Source organism: Anoplophora glabripennis, unplaced genomic scaffold, assembly GCF_000390285.2.
Source record: "Anoplophora glabripennis isolate ALB-LARVAE unplaced genomic scaffold, Agla_2.0 scaffold313, whole genome shotgun sequence".
In the NCBI taxonomy this organism is placed as follows: Eukaryota; Metazoa; Arthropoda; class Insecta; order Coleoptera; family Cerambycidae; genus Anoplophora; species Anoplophora glabripennis.
In genome coordinates, this window is record NW_019416419.1 from 412,037 (window position 1) to 434,942 (window position 22,906).

Below are 22,906 nucleotides of genomic sequence, written 5' to 3' on the forward strand. Positions count from 1 at the left end.
AGGTAGTTCTTAGCAACATCCGTTTTCGGGAAAAAAATGGCTTTCATTTCATACCACATATAAGTACGGTTGGATGAGTTGGAAAATTTATTTAATGTATTTATTAAAAAAAAAATAAGAGAAAATTAAGTAGGTACTATCAATTAAGAATTTACAAAACAACCATTAGATATCAAAACCGATTGTGAGAGCAAGAATAGTATCTAAGAAAATGTGATAAGCATTGAAGTGAAGCACATGAATTATTGTTGAAAGCAACTATTTAATCGTCATGTTTGAGATGTGTTCAAAGTCACTTCTTTTTTAATTTAGTAAAATTTTCGAATTTATCGTTGTGGGTATACAGGGTGATTCACAACTTATCCAAAAAAAAATTGGGAATAGATGCGGCATGAGAAATGGAGTCAATATTGTAAAATAAAATTTTGTAAAATCCTTATGGTTTCTGAGAAAAAAAAAAGAAAAGAAAGTTATAGCACTTTAAACCACAAACAGCTGGACAACTGTAGTCTCTAGCATCATTCGCCACGTGGCCTCATCGACTCCGAATACTGAATTCGGATTTTGCAATCGTCGTTGCGATATTTACCTGTTATCTGTGGTTTTTATAATACGTTTTTAGTAGATGGTGTCAAATGGGTAGTTAGTGTCAAAAATAGTTTGCGTGTACTCGGAGTTGATGGATATCGTTTTAATTTATGGTGAAGCGTTTGTGTGAAACAAGACATCATTTGTGTTAGTTCGTAGAAAGTGAATAAGACGGACCCAAATGTGTTTACACGCATCGGGTATGTCAAATGATTTTATTATTTAAAAACACAAATTAATTTTATTAATAATTAATAAGGGCAAAAGCATTTGAATTTGCCGATATAAAATAGGTGCGATAAAATTCTATTTACATATTTCTCTCCTTGCGAAAGTTTTTGTTCGTCTTTATCACGCCGCCATACCGGTCGCATTGTGCGAGGTCAGGTTTTACAGTGGACCAGTTTCCAGTGCCGTGCAGAAGTGTATTTTTAAAAAAATTTCGAACTGACCTTTTTGATTTTTTCTTTACAAAATTGTATTTGTAAGGATCCCCTGTACATCCAGAATTTTTTTTGGATAAGTTCTGAATCACCCTGTATAATATAAGTGTTATTTCGGTCAACGTTATATAAATTTATTATCTTGTAACCAATCAGACCAATCCTATTAAAAAAATAGACATCTAAAAGTATCTGCTTTTTTTTTCATAAAATCAAATTGGTATTCCACAATCTTCTACTTTACCACATCACCTACTTCATTTGCAATTCCGCAGCACGTACTTACCTAGTAACATCCTAGTAGCACCACCGTTGTATCAAATTATTTCCAATTCCAAGTACAGTGAGATAGAAAATAATGTCGATCTTTTTTTGTTGTTTGGCTAATGATATAAGTCATATCATATCTATCTTTTACAGTTTGTTGCCTGTTTATCTTGTTCTTTATATTTATTTATAAGTTTGTACTATTTTTATTTTTTTTCTATATTTTTTCAGTTAATTTTTCTCTCTTTTATCTTTTTTTATATTTTATTACTAGACTTGACATATTCTGTTATTGGGCATTGCCTGTTGGATGTATATTTTAAATACATAAATAAATAAATAAATAAATAAATAAATAAATAAATAAAATTTCCTCAACATGGGCATTTTAAGTATACCGATACAGGCGGCTCTTGACTTCCACACCAAGGAGGGCGGAAAAATTTAGGTACAAAATATTTAAAAAAAATTGAATATAATTGGGTAGTTTTATTTTAAGTACATACTTGTAAATTGAAATATAATGAAATTATACTCAACATTATTTTTTATAGTGAAAATCCATTCTTTGCTTTTGTCCGAAATAAGGAAACTTTTCAATTACCGTTTCCTTAAAGTTTGGTATTTCTCGCACCATTGATTTTTGGGAATGCTACAATCAATTAAAACTTTTACAACTTTTTAAAAAAACACACAAGAAACAATAGGTATGTGAGTAACAAAATTTTACACCACAGCTGAACAAATTACATTTATCAAGAAAAAAAAAGCGATGAATAGCTATTTTTTGGTTACGGTCGGACTAAACAGGCCCCAAAATGCATAGTAAATATGCGCATCACTGCTGCGCTACGGTAACCATGTCCACCTTTGTAAACACTTTACAGATGTAAAGGTGAGCTACGATTCCGAGTTTTTCAAACGAATTTTGCAAATCGAGATAAATTGACTGCACTATATTGCACATTTTCTTTTTAATGTATGTCATAAGGCTAATCTATTTAATAATGTAAATAACATTGTAAGTACTTACTTAAACTAAATTTTAGGTGAATTAAATTTTTTTACTATGAAATTTTCTCGGGGGGACGCCACCCTAGAGCCCCCCGCACCAGCCACCACTACCGTCGATGTTAACAATGCTGTAAAAAATCTCGGAATTTTTTATCCAAATCTTACAGATACTAGAAAACCCTAGCTTACACGGAGAGCAACAAACGTCGTGAAAGAATCACAGAATTCTGGCTTAAGCAGTAATGAAGTTTTTTATCATCTCAATGATATCTAAATAATTTTAACTATAAAACTCTTACTTAATAAAATACTAAGTATCTTATTATTCAAATTCTGTTCGTCATCTCATAGAAGTTTTTTCTTGTGTGTTATCTTGTAGGTAGGTACTTATTACTTAGTACTTATTCATAATTTTTGTTCCACAGGCGCGGATGTTTCGTATATCCCTAATTAAACGTTCCAATACCGCCATAATAATTATTTTGTAGTTAGTTTCCCTCTACATATTAAAAACATTAAGTGCAAACAAATTAGCGACGTGATCAAAACATATGTCTAATCACGCCTATTTAAAACAATGTTGGCTATTTTTATATTTCATATAGCAAACACAGTTTAGTAATTTTTTATAAAAGTTGTCATATTGTTCCTACAAAGCTAGAAAAAAAAACAAAGTCACGTCAACCAGAAGGTCCACAATCTTTGCAGCTCGCTTTGCCTGCCAATACATGATACTTATACTCACAAATCTATTTGGGGAAGTCATGAACTCGAATTCAAATAATACTTAGAAAATTTTTCTCTAGAGTTGACAAATAAATTTCTCCTTTAGATCTGCATTGGCTGAAAATCTGTTGTAGTTTTTTTTCTAGATTTGTGTTTGTACTGTTAAAGCCCTTTGGACAACTAACGTTGGGCACTACTTGATTTAGGCAAATTGGAATAAAAAATTATTTGAAATTTATTCTTTAACTTACTTACTACTCTTGCCATAGTTAAACACTTTTTGGGGCTGCTATTTTTAAACGAATTATCCAATCAAATTGGATAATCTCCAAATCCTCCTTACTTTTTGCAACTATTTGCTCCTACATAATAAAAAAGGTATACCTACCTATGTTTCCCAAAAACTAACATTAGTAACTAAGCTCACAGTTAAAATGTAGATTTAAAAAAATTGCATTGAGTCTCGCTCAAAATGCACGACGATCAAAATATTAGTTCTGGACGTTCTCTTCAGTTTTGAAAATTTTAAGTCGAATAAAAGACTATAAAGACCAGAACAAAATGTGAAATACTTAAATACCTGTGGCTTCTAATGATGTTAACTTTTGAAAAGAAAACACAACTTAAGTAAATTTGTACCTACTTCTGTCTCAAATTTTAGCCAAAAACAGATTTTAGAAATAAATGTAAGAGGATCGACTTCGCCTGGGAATTTTTAAAATTTTTTCCTGAAGAAATGATCATACAAATAAAGAAATTTTCAAGGAATAAATCTCATAATAAGTGTTCTACATCCAAATGCGAAATTGCAGTGGCGGCTCGTTAGGTGATGCAAGTGACGCACCGCTTCACCTAAAATTTTCGTTTGGTTGTGCAATTTAAAATTATTTTTAATTTTATATAAATTTTATAATTTAGGTATAATTCTATATTGAAAATGTATTGTGTTTGTTTGTTTAATACGCAGAAATAAACAGAATAGTTGCGGGGTGAACACCTTCTAAAAAAACATTGCCTTCGTTGAGCGTGAACATCAACCTCGGACAATACAACGTATAGCATACGCAAGTGACGCAGATTGAAATCAATCTGTATTCTGCTTCTCTTCGTAGCGTTGTTTACGGTGGTTGTCATGGCAACGACGCGGCCAACACGGGATCAAACTACGGTATGGGGGAACGAGTGATGCAGAAATTGAAGCAGTATCGCCCATCGCCTGCCTTTAATTACTGTCTAGATCTAGGGACATCGACCTTAATAAATTGGGTGTATATAATATTTGGCCTTAGGTTGGCAATAGTAGTTTTCATATCAGAAGTCGTCGAAAATGTTCAAAAAAATATTAGCAAAATATTAAAGTAGCCCAATTTTACATACTACTCTTTCAAACTACTATATTTGAACCAGCTGAAAACGCTAGTGTCCTTTTTTTCGAGTTCTATAGAGGTTCGTAGGAAATTGAAAAAAATATATAAATTTCTGATGTGTAATAACAGATAATGATAGGAAAAAATGATGACCATAACAAACCACCAAAAATACAAAAATCGTATAATATGGCGAAGGATCTGGTTTATTGGCAAACCAACGTGTTTATTCAGAAGCGATCGTAATCTTGAATCAACCTACACATACATGAATACAACCATAATTGATAAAACTAATCACTCTTAAAATTACTACAAATCAAAAATATGTGGGAGGTGAATATTATATGGCGTTTCAACCTATTATAGGTGAAAGAGTTAATAAACACTGATAGATTATCAGGTCGCCAAAAATAGAAATATGCTGTGTTTTATTAAGCACTGACTCCCAATATGACGTAGATGCAGTCCATACAATGTTTGTTGAGATAGAATTGCAAGTTTATCGGAACAACTTACAATTTACTGCGGCAGTGGCGTGCCTTGAAATTTCCCGCTTATGTCTTTCTATCTCGGGTTTCGAATGCAGTTAATTCCAAGAAAGTGACGCAGAGGTCTTCTTGGAATTCTGTCTCAAAAAATATCCTACAGACTATATCTATCGCAAAACAAATATTGAGATTTTAAGATTTAGTAGTATTTCTACGCACTGATTTTCTGACTAAATAACTGTAGTCATAACTTGAAGCATATGCAAGCATAACTGGATAAATACAACATTTTCTAGAATGCTTTTGAAAGCAAAAGAGATGCAAACTCAATTAGTTTGAGATTGCAATTAAAAAATTATATATTTTGGACACCTCTAAAACTCCAGAATATAAACTCGCTTTTAGTTTTAATTTCTTTTTTAATTTTTCATATATAAAGAAAACAAGTTCTCAACCTAATACTTTCGCAGTTTCGAAAAATCAATAGTTACGAATATGCTGATAAAAATTTAAGAAATTTAATATCTGCATATATGCAAGTATCTAGGGTAGATAACAAATAAGAGTACACTCTCAATTTATAAAGTGAAAACGGTCCTTAATTTTACATGCAATTACCTACTGTTTCTTATATCAGATCATTTTGAAAAATGGTTATTAGATATTAGATAATCAGTAATAATAGGTAGGTATATGTATATGTAAGTATTATAATACCGTTTTATAGTACCTACTACTACTTATACACATAATGCCACCTACGCATATACGAGGTCTGTTCAGAAAAACACAGAACATTTAGAATTACGCGCTATTGGAGACAATTTTAGTGATATGCAGTTAGCAACATGTTCTTGGATTATTGATCTCATTTAGTTTTCGTAATATTGTGTTTTTGGGTGCAATATGTTTAAGTGTTAGTGACGATTTTTGAATTGACGATTTTTTGGAACAAAGATGAAATGTAAAATTTTTCATTAGACTAGGGAAAACTTTCACGGAAACGTTTCAGCTTTTGAAACAAGTCTTACGGAGATGAAGCTCTAGATCAATGAGGAAGTTTCATCAAATTTTCTTTTGAAGCAAAATTTATTTAAAGTGCAGAAAATTACTATAAAAGTATGTTTCTATATGTAAAACCCCTTTAAACTTAACTATTAATATGTAATTAATTATTAAAATATTGAATATAATTAGGTGGGCGAAAACGGTCCCTAATTGGTCAAGCAATTTGTGACGTCAGGATCCGGTATATGAGTGTTAAGACNGGAATTTAATAAGAAAATAAAAAAATGTGAAACTTCCCCATTGAAGATGATCCTCGACCAGGAAGGCCTTCGACTTCAACTGATGACTCCCACATTCAGTAGGTGCGTGCAAATGGCCTATTGACTGTCAGAGAAACTACAAAAGAGGTTAGCACCTCAACTGGATCATGCCCCGAAATGTTGACTGAAAAATTGAATATGCATCGAATTGCTGCAAAATTTGTTCCTCTTTTAATAACCGAACAACAGAAAGAAAATCGTGTGGACTTTTGTCGGCAATTTCTTGAACAATCCAATGGCAATGGGACATTCATTCAAAGGATCATAACAGGAGATGAAGGCTGGGTTTACGCCTACGAGATTGAGACAAAAGTTCAATCATCACAATTGATTGGCAAAAGATCTCCACGTCCCAAGAAAGCACGTCAGTCCCGATTTCAAGTGATGCTCACTGTTTTTTTTTTTACTTTAATGGAATTGTGTATTTTGAATTCTTGTCTCAAGGTGAAAAAATCCGCAAAAAAAGATCAGAGTTGTGAAGAGACAACTCATGGTTCTTGCACGATGACAATGCACACTCAGCTTTATCAATTCGGCTTCTTCCGATTTTTTCTTATTTCCGAAATTAAAGTCAGTGCTCAAAGGACGCCGTTTTCAGACTATTGATGATGTCAAAGAAAATTCATCAGACTTTAAAATCCATTTCAAATTAAACTAATCAGAACTGTTACTGTTTCGCGAAATGGAAACACCGCTGGGAAAAGTGTGTGAGTAGAGAGGGGAGCACTTTGAAGGAGACAAGAACCAATAATGCATAAGATTACCTAATAATAAAGTTTAAAAAATAAAGTTCGGTTATTTTCTGAACAGACCTCGTATATGCCTATAAACGAACGAAAATGAAATAAAATTGTACAGGTCTTAAATGATTGGTATAGATCTATATTTTAATACAGAAAAGACACATTTGATAACAGACAAAAATATTGTAGTCTGTTTGGTCATATAAATTATATTTTTAACTTACTATAGAATAATTAAGTATACGAATTATTTTAATAATGAATTGCGTACAAAACATATGAAACAATCAATAAAAAAATCATTTCCTCAATGTCCAATAAAGAGTGTAAGGGTGAAAAAAAAGTGAAAACACCGTATTCGATTCTTCTAAGACATTGATTAATAGATTTTACCCGCTGAAACCCTAAAATAATGTGTGTGAAATATGTTATATTAATAGTTTTAGTTATTTTTGCAATGCTTTATTGCACATTTTGGGGAATATTAAACCAATTTTAGATACATAAAATAAAATATATATTTTTAATTATATTAAATCTGAATCAATCGTGGCACACTAAATTGGTGCCTTGATCGAATATTGGTCGATTGAATTTTTTTTAATAAAATATTCGTAGTTATTTTTAAGAACGCATACAGCCATATGAGGTTCCAACGTTGAAGCTGTCACAAAGTCATCTCCATGAAAATAATGAAACGATTTTTTACGGATTAGTAAAGTTTTCACAAAATAGTTGTTCATATTTAGTGGAAAAAGTTATATTAAAATACAACTGATACGTATATCAGTGCTATTATTACTGCACAAAACCAATGTGCCCAACTCGTATATGTTTTATCTGAAAGAGACATTAGACTTTGGTTTAATATCCTACAAAATATGTACAAATTTTTAGTTTCTCACCCCTATATCTAACATAACCTAGTATTATACGCAGGATGGCCGGAAACTGGGCTACGGTGCCATGCAAGGCATCCCCATGGTGGCTTCCTCGCCGGTACGTCATGATTCTCCCATAGGGGTGCATCCCTTGGAAGTGCAGGCGTACCAACCGCCTTGGAAGGCGCTCTCCGACTTCGCCCTCCACTCAGATCTCGAACAGCCACACCAACCCGCCTTCCAGCAACTTGTTAACCAGGTAAGAAGTAAGAACTACAAATCTACTTGCTGGTTCTAGATAATTTTGGGGTGATTTATTAGAACCCGGAAATATTTTAAATGTAGGTTAGTAGTCTGAGCAGGATAATAATAAAAAATCACAGACTGAAGTGTAACAATAGCAACTTTTACTCTTCAAGAATATTGCAATATAATAATTACATGCGGTGTTGTAAAGGAACATTACATTCACGCGCAGATGTGTACCATTTAAAAAATATTTTATATCAATTTATTATTATTTTAAGTTAGTAGCATTAAATTGATTAATTTATTGTAACATATAAACAGGTACTACAAAAATAATACAGCCACACAAAAAAAAACAGTTGGGTATACTTTTTATGCGACATATATTTTTCGTAGTAATTTGGCCTCCTGAACACGAATCTGGGGTCAGAATTGGCCCATCACGTCACAATTTTTTCCTAACCTCAAAAAACTTGTGAAAAATAGTGAAAATTGATGAAAATTTACTGGGTAAATTTGGAAAAAAATTTATTCCCACATCAAATAGTACATTTCTATGTAAATGACTCTGCTAAATTCAAATCCGCTGTCAGAATTTAGCTAGAACGTGTGGTTTTTTTTCTAACCTCAAAAAACAGAGCGGGAATCGCTATTTTCAAATTCTGAGCGGATTTTGACCAGATTTTGTATAAAGGAGTTTTTTGGGTCGCTGATTACGAATATGAATTCACATTGTAAAAATTCAAGATGGCTGATCCAATATGGCGGGTGTACTTTTTTAAAATCCACCGATTTCAGTAAAATTTGGCATCATAAGGATTTCTGGGTTGATCTCAGCTTCATTAATCACACATCTGGAGCCAGATTTTCATAAATCAAGGTAAAAGATTCCACTCCGTCTAAAAATGTGACTTCGCTTAAAAAAATGACTTAAGGACTCTACACATGTAATGATGTGTAGTGTGATGTGCTTGTTTCCATGGGGCAAGACAAAAAAGTTTCTACTTTATTCTTTCATTTATTTAGTCGTGCATGGGCTTATGGTTTTCCAATCAGATTTTTTTAACTACTATGCAGTTTTCCTATGGCATTTAGATGCTTTTATTTCTTAATAATTTTAAAGTTCAAGGAAAAGGACACATTACTGCCACACAGCACATCACTGCATCTGCTTATGCCTTCAATCTAAAAATGTGACTTTGCCGAAAAAATGCCGCCTACTCGGCCTAAAATTATGACTCTGCCTACAAATTTTACCTTGATTTATGAAAATCTGGCTCCAGATGTGTGATTAATGAAGGTGAGATCAACCAGCAATCCTTATGATGCCAAATTTTACTGAAATCGGTGGATTTCAAAAAAGTACACCCGCCATATTGGATCAGCCATCTTGAATTTTTACAATGTGAATTCATATTCGTAATCAGCGACCCAAAAAACCCCTTTATACAAAATCTGGTCAAAATCCGCTCAGAATTTGAAAATAGCGATTCCTGCTCGGTTTTTTGAGGTTAGAAAAAAAACCACACGTTCTAGCTCAATTCTGACAGCGGATTTGAATTCAGCAGAGTCTTTTACATAAAAATGTACTATTTGATGTGGAAATAAATTTTTTTCCAAATTTTCCCAGTAAATTTTCATCAATTTTCACTATTTTTCACAAGTTTTTTGAGGTTAGGAAAAAATTGTGACGTGATGGGCCAATTCTGACCCCAGATTCGAGTTCAGGAGGCCAAATTACTACGAAAAATATATGTCACATAAAAAGTATACCCAATTTTTTTTTCTGTGTGGCTGTGATAATCAATGATTACAATTTCTTAACTACTACTGTATTGACGTTTTGAGAAACATCTCTCTCTTCTTCAGAATAAATTCTAACTTTAGATTAAGTCTTCTGGTTCATATTTATATTTCCTATGCATAGCAATGCGGTACCTGACTTCTAGTAATTGTCCTGTCTCATTTTGGTAGTGGATCTTTCTAACCGGAATTCTAATATTAGTTAAGTCTATCATGTGTTCTATGTCTGCTCTGTTGGTTCTGAAGAGAGCAATGTATCTCTCTCGAAACGTCAAGAAGTTTAAACTAAGATTGTGGCAACGAACCCGGAAAACTAATGTCTAGAGTAGAGCGTTTCTTATGTGTCGTAGGCTACAAACATAGCTTCAATGGAATCATTTATCCAGTCAGAGGCTTTTTCGTAAATTCTGCATGTAAAAAAACTGACCTGACAACCTATCAGTTGAAATTTATACAGGAACCCTTGAAGTAAAGTAGATGGACTGTCTCTAGACAATAGTGTCTGGAAATTATTCAACCATTGGAAACTGCAACGGAAACCTACCAATCAAATTAATTTCTTTAACTAAGTTCTCTCTTGAACCTTGAACAACTTATTTGGTAAACATTTTCAAATATAAATGAGGTTTAACAAATTGTTCCATTTGTTCCAGATGCACGGGTATGACCTTCCGCCTCCTTCAATAGGTCCGTCACCAGGTGCGCCGCACCCAGGAGGCCTCATGGGACCCGGTGGCCCTGGAGCACCACCTTCGGATGCCATGACCCATCCAGATAGCACTGATAGTTATGTGACGTACCTGGAGAGTGACGATAGTCTACCTGCCAGCCCCTAACACACTGGAGGGAGCAACTAGCGCCTTCACCCCAACTTACTCATGTGCTGGGGGGCCCTCCTCATGCATCGACTCTCTCATTTCATGCCACCCCCACCCTGACCACATGTTAACGCCAATGACACTTTGTTTTGAAATCGTTGTTATATTTGTTGTTTTTGTTTGTTTGTTGTTTGTTATTTACTTTTATAAAGAAGATGCAAATGGCAAACTAGTCCACGAATTTGTTTAAGAAGGAATTCATTCTTGCAATTATTTTTGTAATTGCAGACTTGGAATCTTTACGTAAGGGTGTAATATAAAAGTGCAATTTTTAAATTTTCTTTGAACATTTAAAGCAAACTGTATAATAAAGGTTTATCAAGATTTTGTGATTTACAAAACAGAAAGAAATATTATAACATAGATAAATTGTCATTATTGTTTTATTTTTTGCTCATTCAATTCAAACTTATCTCTAATCTAAAATTGAAGCTTATTAAAATCAAATTTTGATCAAGCATATAGTCACCATATTAGAGTTTATATCCGCACCATTCTATTAACAAAAATTCTTCACAGTCATTCAAAAAGTTTATATACAGGGTGCATTTTTGACAGGATCCCAAGACTACCTTTCACCTTTCACATATCAACTTTGTTTTCTCAAATTCCATTAAAACTGATGTGATTGCATAAAGAAATTGTGTGACGTTTCGTCATTAATATTATTCTACAATGAAAGTTAACACGAACTGTATAAGCAATTTCGCTAAAAATCCTTCCATAAATTTTTATTTGATTTTAAACATTTGAATTCAAACTTTTTGCCATTGTGAAGTACTAGACTGTGGACGTTGTCATTATAGAAAACTTCTTATTTAATTGTAAGTAACTCCTCTGTGTCTTTATTACTAAATAAAAAGAGAAGTACAATGGTATAAGATTTTAGTTGAACTTCCTGTTAATAGATGGTGCAATCAAGGTTTAGCATGTTACAACTGTCCGCCAAATATATTTAGTTTTATTTTTTTTTCATTTTCAGTGAAATGATTTCATACAAAAATAAAAAACTACAAGGCACGTTTTTTTCGCATCATTTCATTGTCTGTTAAAATCTAAAAAACAGGCAAACACCCCACTGTTGTCATCTTTCTTGATTCGCATAAGTACATGTTTTTCATAAGAAAATAAGAAATTTAACAATGAAGACATACACACATACAGTTCTTGATACTAGACACAAAAAGTCGAAAAATTACTACCCTATTATATACACACATTGAAAGCCGATAAAACTAAATTTAATAAAATAAATGGTGACATATTCAGCCGTTCTTGTTTCACCATTAACGTTGACCGTTTGTTTTTTGCTTGTCTAACACTCTGTTATCATATCTCATCAGGTGCACTGGTATTATGTAGTTCACCTAAACTGACTGGATCAATATTAAAAGCCATTGACACAGATATTCACAAACCAAAACATAATGTTTAAAAAAAATACAAACAAACACATTCATTAATTCTTAATTAATTATTTTAAAACAATAGTTTTTTTAGTTAATATTTAATAAATGATGCAAAAAATATCATTTTTTTTAAATACGAACATAATTACAACAATTAAGCTAAAAAGAGTAAACAAAGCAATGTGATGAAGATTTCAAATTTCAAAAATGTCACCCCTGTATTGAACACATTTTTCTAATTGCTTACTTAGATATCTGAAAGAATTTCTGATTTCTTCCTGAGATATTGAATGGACAGCCTGGGTAATTCTGCCTTTTAACATTTGAATATTATTTGGTGTTGGAGTAGCATAAACAATTTGTTTTAAACGGCCCTATAGAAAAATATCGGCCATGGTTTAGTCAGGGCCCCTTAGGGGCCACAAAATTAGACCATTTTTACCAATCCATCTTGGACCAAATCTATGGTTAAGCCACTCTCTTACCTCACGTGCACAATGTGCTAGACCACCATCCTGTTAAAAATATATTTTCTGGCGAAAATTTAATGGTAAAAATGTATCCAGCATTTCTAGGTACTCTGATTAGAGAAGTGCTAGAAAATACTTAATTAAATTTTTGATAACGTATTCATTATTCAAGCCAAAACTTTTATCAAGAACGCATTTTTTTCGTATCTTGCAAAATAAGGTATGTTCACTTTTACTCAAAATAACATTTTTGTGTTTTTGACCCACCTTGTACAACAAAATTGAAGTTCGGCATGTGATTCATATTTTCTAAACAAGCAAAAACTTTTATCAAGAATGCCTTTTTTTNTGAATATCCACCGAGCCACAATTGACAGTCCCTGCTTCCTGTTATTATTTCATTCGGTTAGAATTGGATACTTAATAAAAATAATAGTTAATGAAACTCGCCTTAAGGGTATCGACCTATAAAATCTTTATAAAAGGGGTACACTTAACAGTATCCTGTACAAAAATATTGTTGAACAATATAATTATTGTAATATCTAAAACAGAATAATATGTACAATAGTTTTTTTATTTTATATATAATAAATGATGCAAAAAATATCAATTTTTTAAAAACACCAACATTTTTTAATATCTAGCACTTTCATTCAGATTGACCAAAAAAATGGTGACATTAAAGTTATACAAAATTTATTCTAAAACAATTTCGTTCCCTGATACTCCATTAGTTTCATACAAATGGTTTAAATAGACACATAAACACATATTCAGTATATCCGCGGATTGAGTTTACAAGAGGACAAATGGACCAAAAAGTGAAAGATACGAAAAAACGCATTCTTGATAAAAGTTTTTGCTTGAAAAATGAATAAGTGTCACGTTAACAAAAATTTTATTTTTTATACAGGGAACAAAATACAAAGTTAAAATACGTCTTGTTCAAGTGTAATTTTTATATAATACGAACATATTTACAACAATTACGCTAAAAAGAGTAAACAAAGCAATGTGATGAAGATATCAAATTTCAAAAATGCCACCCCTGTATTGAACACATTTTTCTAATTACTTACTTAAATATCTGAAGGAATGTCTGATTTCTTCCTGGGATATTGAACGGGCAGCCTGGGTAATTCTGCCTTTTAACATTTCAATATTATTTGGTATTGGAGTAGCAAAAACAATTTGTTTTAAACGTACCCATAGAAAAATATCGGCCATGGTTTTAGTCAGAGCTCCTTAGGGGCCACAAAATTGGACCATTTTTACCAATCCATCTTGGACCAAATCTATGGTTAAGCCACTCTCTTACCTCACGTGCACAATGTTCTAGACCACCATCCTGTTAAAAATATATTTTCTGGCGAAAATTTAATGGTAAAAATGTATCCAGCATTTCTAGGTACTCTGATTAGAGAAGTGCTAGAAAATACTTAATTAAATTTTTGATAACGTATTCATTATTCAAGCCAAAACTTTTATCAAGAACGCATTTTTTTCGTATCTTGCAAAATAAGGTATGTTCACTTTTACTCAAAATAACATTTTTGTGTTTTTGACCCACCTTGTACAACAAAATTGAAGTTCGGCATGTGACTCGTATTTTCTAAACAAGCAAAAACTTTTATCAAGAATGCCTTTTTTTCATATCTCACTTTTTGGTCCATTTGTCCTCTTGTAAACTCAATCCGCGGACATACTATATTATACGACCGAGATCAGAAGCTGTACAATAGAGGTAGACAGAAGTTTAAGTGCAGTTTAAAAATTTATTAAAAATATAAAACAACTATTTATTTGATTCAAAAAATAAAATTATTTCAAATTAGTATTGTGAGGAACACCTATAGGTACTATCACCTCTAAAAAACTGATCCCTACTTAAAATTACACCCTGTATACAATTTTACTACGTAAAAAAAACTAATTTAAAAAAAATAGAACATAAAAATTGTTCCTACTAACTATATGTTCTGTAAAATATGTAGTGGGACTTCTTATTATTTTACTTTTTAAGAAAATTGAATTTTGAACATAACATTTTGAATGATTTAAACAAATTTTATTAATAAAATTTTTCGATAGAAAAATGCCTCACTTAGTTTTTTTGTACTAATGGCTAAATGACTTCATTTAAAAATGAGTAACTTACTGAAAAAAGTGACTATACATTTGAGAAAAAGTGAATATCTCATAAAATAAGTTGAGTAACCTCCATCTATTGAAGAAAATTTATAAAAATATTAAGAAAGTATCAATCAGAAATTCAAAATTTCCAGTTTCCTGACCTTATTTTTTTCTTAAGTAAAATGAAATTATTTATTGATTAATTTTTATAAATCTTTATCATACTGATTGCATTACTTATATTAATTTAATTGCCAGTAACTCCATTTCGACTTTAAAAACTTAAAAGGTGAAGTAAAAAATAGGTTAGGGTGAACATCAATTAACTATAAATATACTAACAATGTACCATATGTAATTATATCTATTGTAATATGTTACTGTACAATTTGTTAAAAATTTGTCACTAATTTGTAGATGTTATTAATTTTAGAAATAACCTATTATGCATTCGAATGTATGATATTTTTACAGAGCTCTGTATCACATAATTTATTGCAATTAAAAAAATATGTACCTATTTGATAAAAGAAGGGTCTGCATTACTTGTAAATAATGTTATATGAAAATTAATTTGTAAATAAAATGCGGTGAAATACAACAGGGTTTTATTGGTGTATGTGAGTACAAACTAATCCACTTCATACAATCACATAGGGAATGAAAAAATTGAGTAGGTATGTAAGTTATCGTAGTATGCAGGGCGAGTGCTTCAAAACTCGGGTAAGTTTTGAATAGCTGCAATATTTTTACAATATAAGCCCATTAGTTCCCTTCGCCATTAAAAACATCAGCTACGTATTTTTCACTGATCTTTCCAAGAATTCTCGCAAAGCTCCTGAGACGTTGCGGTTACCGCCAGAATCGCCACAGAGACATCAACAAAAACGCAGACAACCGCGCGACCGAGAGAGACCGTCGATGAGAGCCAACAGCATCAACGTTTTTCGCCCCACATTCCAAAAAAGTGGCGAAAATATCAATATCCAGGGAACTTCAAATTCGCATCCCTAACAGACTTTAAGGCCGGCATTAACACAAATTAGTTTCAGATTCTCAACTCCTCAGAGACCGTATTCGCCGAGGACACAGTTTTCAGGGCATCTAGCGGAATCCCGCCAGCCAGTGTGCTAACGCCAACCCAGGGTTCCTGCAGTTATTTAACCAGGACATAGTTACCTGGCCAGAGTGTGAACTCGATCGAAACTAACCAGAGCATAGCTGCCTGACCAAAATGTGTATTCGACAAATCTGTCGAATTCTTAAGTCGTTAAGAATTTGAATCGCAACCACCACGTTGTCACATATGCATTACTATTTTAACAAAAAATCAATAAAGCTCATGAATTTTTAAACTGCATTTCGAGTTATAATTCTCCTAAAAATTACCCAAACCGAGCGTAACGCTCTCATGTCCAGCTTTCACGCTGCAATATTTTCAAGTTTCTAAACGCTTAACGTACTCTACGGAGGCCATACATTACAGTTCTTCTAACCAGTACAAAGACAGTGATTTTCAGACACTAGGGTAAATTAGACCATGAATCATCAACCCAAAGCAAAGTTCACAATCGAGAAAGAGCGTAAGTATCCGCGTCTTTCTTTGACAGTTCCAGGTTCCAGGCTAACGTCAAAAGGGGAGTGTATGACATACCTGGGAACCCCTTCCTCGGCGAACGACCGACTAATGTCTCAGCACAGGTGAAAATGGACTCAGACAGGCATGCTCTTACAACCCTCTCAATATGCTGAGGGGAGATGAGATTAGGTCAACTCCACCGAAAGCTAACCAGACCGAGTTTGGCGCCCATCGTGGGACTATGACAAAAGAGAGAAAACTGACCTGATATAAATCCACGACATTATGCTATCAAGCATAAAGGTATAATATATAGGGTGTTTTCTAAGTTTATATCATAACTTGAACAGTTTTGGCAACATAATCAAATCTATGAAATTGAATGGGCCTATAGATTGATTATATTTTCTTAATTTTTTTTAACAGGTTCACTAATTTTTTATCCGATAAGTGGTTGGTATTGGTTGGAAAATAAAATTTGTTTTATTTTTGTCCCACTAATATTTGAGAAAAGTTGAATGTTTAAAAAATATATTGATATGTTAATTAATTTAAAGATACAGAGCACTTTTAAATTTTGGCCATTTTGTATTGTAAAAAGGTTTACTACAGTTTTTTCTAAAATTTAGTGATGTATGTATACAGGGTGTTTCTTAATAATGTGCTAATATTCAAGGTTATTCTTGGGTCCATTTTAAGAAAAAAACTTCATATGAACATGTGTCCTAAAAATCTTAACTTTTGAATGAAAAAACATTTTTTTATGATAACTTTGGTATTACCTACCCTAGAAATATTTTCAAAATTGGTACACGCCTTCTATTCATCGAGATGAATTTTCTGATGTACAAACAATTTTATTATTTTTGCCACTGGCGTCTGTACAGGTATTGAATATTTTTGAAGAAAAATATGTTATGCCACTGCTTTTTCTTAAAGTAAAAATCATTTTTGAAATCCTCATTCCTTTCCGAGCAAATGTGGTATCTTCAATTTTTTTTCGTTTGACGTACAGTTTTCGCATAAAAAAATAAAATTCATTCATTTGCATCTTATTTTTAAGATAATAACTGTTAAACATTGAAATTATGAAATTACAGTAATCTACATACATTTTGGAATGGTAAAAGAAAATTACCCTGCCGTAACATATTTTTCTTCAAAAATATTCAATACAAAACCTGTACAGACGCCACTGGTAAAAATAATAAAATTGTTTGTACATTAGAAAATGCATCTCGATGAATAGTAGGCATGTACCAAATTTGAAAAAATACCTAGAGTAATACCAAAGTTATCATAAAAAAATGTTTTTTCATAAAACTTTAGACTCTGTAGTTCAAAAGTTAAGACTTTTAGGACATATGTTCATATGAAGTTTTTTTCTTAACATGGACCCAAGAATAACCTCCTTAAATATTAGCACGTTATTAAGAAACACCCTGTATATTTTTCTATAACACACGATTTTTAGGTTACTACACACACTTCCATTTTTTTAAGAGAAGGTTCTATATATTTTTTATTTTCGGAATGTCTAAAATTTTTGTTCAAATACCTATTGCATAATACATATTTACTTTTTTTTTTCAAATAAACAACAAAAATAATTTTTCTTTTTTTTTATTATGGACATATTTGATGTATCGACGGAAAAGAAACTGTACTGAACTTAAAATACTGTTGTTACAAAATAATAATTTTTGGTTTAGGTATGGGTACTTTGAAAAATTTTAGTTAATATTGTGATACCACTGTAAAGAAAATTTCTTATTGAAATTATGGTGTTCCATTAAAAAAAAAATACCATAAGTTTGTATTGTAATTAAAACACTGGAAATCACAGCAAAATATCACATATGTCTCTGTGCAAAAAATAAATAAAACAGAAAAAAAAATAAAGCATTGTACCAAGAGATCCAGAATGGTTGAAGCGTTTAGGGAATGCAGCTTGTTTCTAACACCATCTTTAGCATATAAAAATCTGTATTCTGTTCTATAGTATTGACAGAGACAGGCACAGGCTGCGATCTCCAAACACTTGAATCATTCTGGATTTCTCTGTACAACACAGCTAAAAATTGAAATATGCCCTGCATCTCTTAATAGAATTAAGATATCAGAATATGATTTTCATCTTTGTTGTTTTTCCTATTTTTTCTGAAAATAGAAAAACCCCTAAGTGTTGAAATTGCTCAACCCTGTCTATGTTAGTATAAGGGCTCCATCTTCCCAATTTGCACAAAAGTGTAAAGGATGTACAAACACTATGGTTATTTTTAACTCCACAATTTATTTTGTACACTGTTGACAGAAGTGTTATGGGAGAAAATAAGGTAGGTAACTATTAGGCTCTTGAAAAAATGAACCTGACAGGCTGTTAAACTATACTCTGCGGTCGAAATTATAGAGAGTGACTCAGACATAATATAAAAACACTATTACCATAATGCGTATAAAATATAAAATGATTTTTATACGGTTCAATATTATTTATCTTTGTGCCGCTCGCTACGCACATCGATAGAATCTATAATCGTCTATAGATTGAGTTACACTGAATGTCGATCTATATTCTATCTCTGTCTTTTGCACTTGGTAGGGAATAGGGAAATGCTTTTTTAGTGGGTGTAAACAGACTCGATTTACTCGTCCTGAGAAATGTCATAGCATAAGCGTAATAAGTAATTTCATGGCTATAATAAATTTATAAATTAAAAAACACAACTGGGACATTTTAAAATGCTGTAAAAATTAAAATGGATCAAAGTGCTGGTTATAGCAAACCGTAAAAATATATTAGATGTTGTTTTATTACCTTTTCTCAATATTTTCTATATCTTGTAGCCTTTTACGCAGACACGCCAATGGATTTTCGTCCCCGGCAAGCTTCATCCCCCTTACTAGGCCAAAAGCTAGCGATGAGTCACTCTCTATAATTTCGACCGCAGAGTATAATGAAGTTTTGAATTTGAGGTAAGTACTTGAAAGTAAATAGATAATAATTTTAACATATATTTCTCAATTTTTACATAAATATAAAAAAAATACAAATACATACTTATCTAAAATTGTAACTAACACTTGTAAAGAGAGCATAAGTTTGTTAAGGTTGAAGTTTTTGAAATTATAGAAAGTCTAAAAAATTCATACTATGTATATCATATTTTTCCAATTTTGTCATTTGAATTATATAGTGACATATTAAAAATTTCATTCAATTTAAGATACTCTCGAACAAATACACCTTTTAAGGAGGTTATATAATTTTTGTTTAATATTTTATCATTAATTAATCTCCAGCCTCAACAAACTTTCATAATTGTTGGCACTACAAACACTTGTTTGGAATAACCCAAAAAAAATTGTTCAAAAAGCTGTAAAAAAAACGGATATAAAAATCATTCGTTTCAAGAAATTTTATCACAAATATTGTAATGCCAACAGTAAATAATTTATAAAACTTAATTTACTTTTAAAATATTATTGAGCAGCTTTAGCAAAGACATTCGAGTATTCATCACACAAATATATTTAGAAACAACCATGTAAGCTGCCTTGGAATTGCAAGACAATCATACACAACCATATATTTTATCAACTAAAAGCTTAAAAAATGGTTAAATAACCTTATTAGTAAAAAATATAATTCATTTAATATCAGTCAATTAATTATTGTATATACACAGGGACGTTTTCGTAACCTGCCAGGGCAGATTCATAGAAACTTTTACTGGGCAATAAGAAAATGAAGAAGAAGTAGTAAACACCTATAAATATACAGCCGCCCAATTAATATAAATGGCACAATTCACAGCAATTAATAGAAAAATTTGTAATTTGTCATAATGATACACCCAGGAAGAAAAATATTATTAATGAATTAATTATAATAACTAAGGTCCATCAATCAATCGTACATTCCAGAGTCGTAATTTGTATCCATACAACATTATAAAAAGACTTTTTCACAGAAACTCAGTTTTAACAAAACAATTGGTGATACACCCAGGAAGAAAAATATTATTAATGAATTAATTATAATAACTAAGGTCCATCAATCAATCGTACAATCCAGAGTCGTAATTTGTATCCATACAACATTATAAAAAGACTTTTTCACAGAAACTCAGTTTTAACAAAACAATTGGGAAAAAAACAATTAAAAAATAAATAATTAAAAAATAAATAAGGTTAAAATACAACTTGCCATCACCAATCCCACCCCTACGTTTGACTACACTGAAGAAACAACTATTTATAACTATATATCTAGCTGTCAGTAAGTGACATCAGTGTAAAGTTTTAGTTCTCCAAGATTTATCGCGTCTTTCCAGTGTTAACAAAGGCGATGCCCAGACATGAATCATATCACACTTATTTGATGATACCGATACACCATCTTAATATTATTTTGTTAAATGGCATAAATATGGGCGTGGCTTAATATATAATTTAATTTAATAGTCTTTAAATTTGGTTTACATATTATTGTGGAAAGGTATATGAAAGAATTTCACGAAATCTAGTTTGAAGACACAAAACATGTAATGTTGTCGTGGACAGTGAAAATGTGCTAACATGTTGAGAGTAAAGATTAAAAACAATTTAATACGGATGCTGAACAAATTAATTTTTAAGAACCAGCTTAAAAGTTTATTTCCTGGCCATCTAGAATAGTCCTAATTTTCTGTAAATCTAGAATGTTTATTCCATTTTTGTTTTAAATATTACAAAAGGACCCCTCAACTATCCTTATGGAAAACCGGTCCCAGTCGAAAGGTACGAAACTTTGCCGAATGATAGTCCTCAATGTGTTGATCAAAAAAGTCCATGGAACCTAGGTCTGAAAAATTACTGTTCTGAAGCTACAGCTTTCTGAAGTTCTCGAATCCACGTGCTTGATGATCAGTCAAATTTTCTGAAGGTGCTTCAGCTATTTTCTGAAGACTGAGGAATGCTGCAAATATGCTGATGACGGATAAGTGATCAGCATGCGTAAAAACATAAGATGTCGCTCAAGCAATACGTGTCACTATCGCCATTCTTCAGTAGGTGCGTCACCAATTTTCTGAAGACTGAAGGATGATACAGCTAATTTGACCACGGATCCGCATTCGGCACACGAAAATACATCAAGAAACAGCCAGCTTGGTTACTTGCTCGTAGTGATTGAGCACGTGAATTCGAAAACTTCAGAACAGTAGTTTTTCAGACCTAGGTCCCATGGACTTTTTTGATCGACACATTGAGGACTATGATTCAACAAGGTTTCGTACAATTCAACCGGGACCGGTTTTCCATAAGGATAGTTGAGGGGTCCTTTGCCAATTAAAAGGTATTATTATTTATGTTCATTAGTATTTAGGATATTTAGTGTTTCATTTCTTTGTACAAATCGAGAGGGAAATAACTCGCCGCAAAACATGTATATTTTGTAGGATATCGTTTGAGTTTTCGGGTTTTAGAGAATGTGAAACAATGCTACATTATCAGATTTTTGATAAAAAAAATAGCTAATATGATTACTCGAAAAGTGACTTGGAACAAAAATCATAGTACAACACATTCGCTAAACACATAAGGGAGTTCTATAAAAAAAATAAATAATTAACTGAAATCATTCAGTTCGGTAAAATTTTACAAGAGTGTCCCGGATTAAATTTGAACACACTGTGTGTACATATACTAGGACATACATATACATTTTTTTTCTTAGAAAAACGCTCTGACTTGTCAATTTTTTATTCCTGTTATGAATTGTTTAACTAAATATCATGTGTACAGGATGGCATGAATTTATTGTCAATTATTTAAAAAAAATAAAAATAAAATTTATACGAAACAAAAAAAAATAGGGGTTTCTATAAAAAACCTATTTGCAATCATTTTAAAGCAATTGCTGGCAATTTTAGTGATTGCAGCAAAAACCTCGGAAATCACGGGATATCTGCAATAAATGTAAATTTTTTGGTAACGTCGTTACCCCCTCGATATGCATATGTTAAGTAGTGGGGCCTGAATCTGCCCCTGGTTTTTATACTTGTACGGTTCACTCACAGACCTTAAATTAAATTTTAAAAAGTGATGTAGTTTGAAACTTTTTTTAATGGAAATCATAGGACCATTTTCTTCCCATGTGTGTATCGTACATTAATTGATAAAATTATAACAATTTAATAAAACTAAGTTTCTTCTATTGCTGGAGGTGGAGGATCGTCTGCACTGTGTTCTAGAAGAACAGCTTTTTCGTCTTTCCCACTTCCAGCAGCGTTGTATACTGATTCATAGACTGGATTAGCAAAAGTTCCTGACTGAAAATATGTTCTTTAAAGTTATTAAGTTAATCGATACTGTAATTGTTTTTATTATATGAATTAAATAGAATAAAATCTGGTGTGGAAAAGTGTCATCCCAGTAACTGAGATGTAACGAACACATTAAGTGAATGAATCAATTAAAATTAAGAGAAAAAATTGCATTGCATCTAACAAAAATAAAATATAAATAAGCTTTGTCACTTTAGAACTGCAA

The 22,906-nt window shown here is 31.9% G+C and overlaps 2 protein-coding genes across 2 annotated transcripts in view; one reads left to right on the plus strand and one right to left on the minus strand.

Annotated features, from left to right (window-relative positions):
- LOC108908519 (insulin gene enhancer protein ISL-1) overlaps window positions 1–11,622 on the plus strand; it is a 152,251-nt gene extending 140,629 nt beyond the window's left edge. Inside the window, exons 5-6 of the mRNA XM_018712575.2 lie at window positions 7,895–8,107; window positions 10,554–11,622. Coding sequence (XP_018568091.1) covers window positions 7,895–8,107; window positions 10,554–10,736 — 396 coding nt within the window. The 3' untranslated portion in view covers window positions 10,737–11,622. The remainder of the gene's footprint in view (window positions 1–7,894; window positions 8,108–10,553) is intronic.
- An 8,764-nt stretch (window positions 11,623–20,386) lies between these two features.
- The window catches only part of LOC108908522 (low-density lipoprotein receptor-related protein 1), a 124,890-nt gene continuing 122,370 nt past the window's right edge, over window positions 20,387–22,906 (minus strand). The window contains exon 23 of the mRNA XM_018712579.1: window positions 20,387–22,686. Within this exon, the coding sequence (XP_018568095.1) occupies window positions 22,558–22,686 (129 nt within the window). The 3' untranslated portion in view covers window positions 20,387–22,557. The remainder of the gene's footprint in view (window positions 22,687–22,906) is intronic.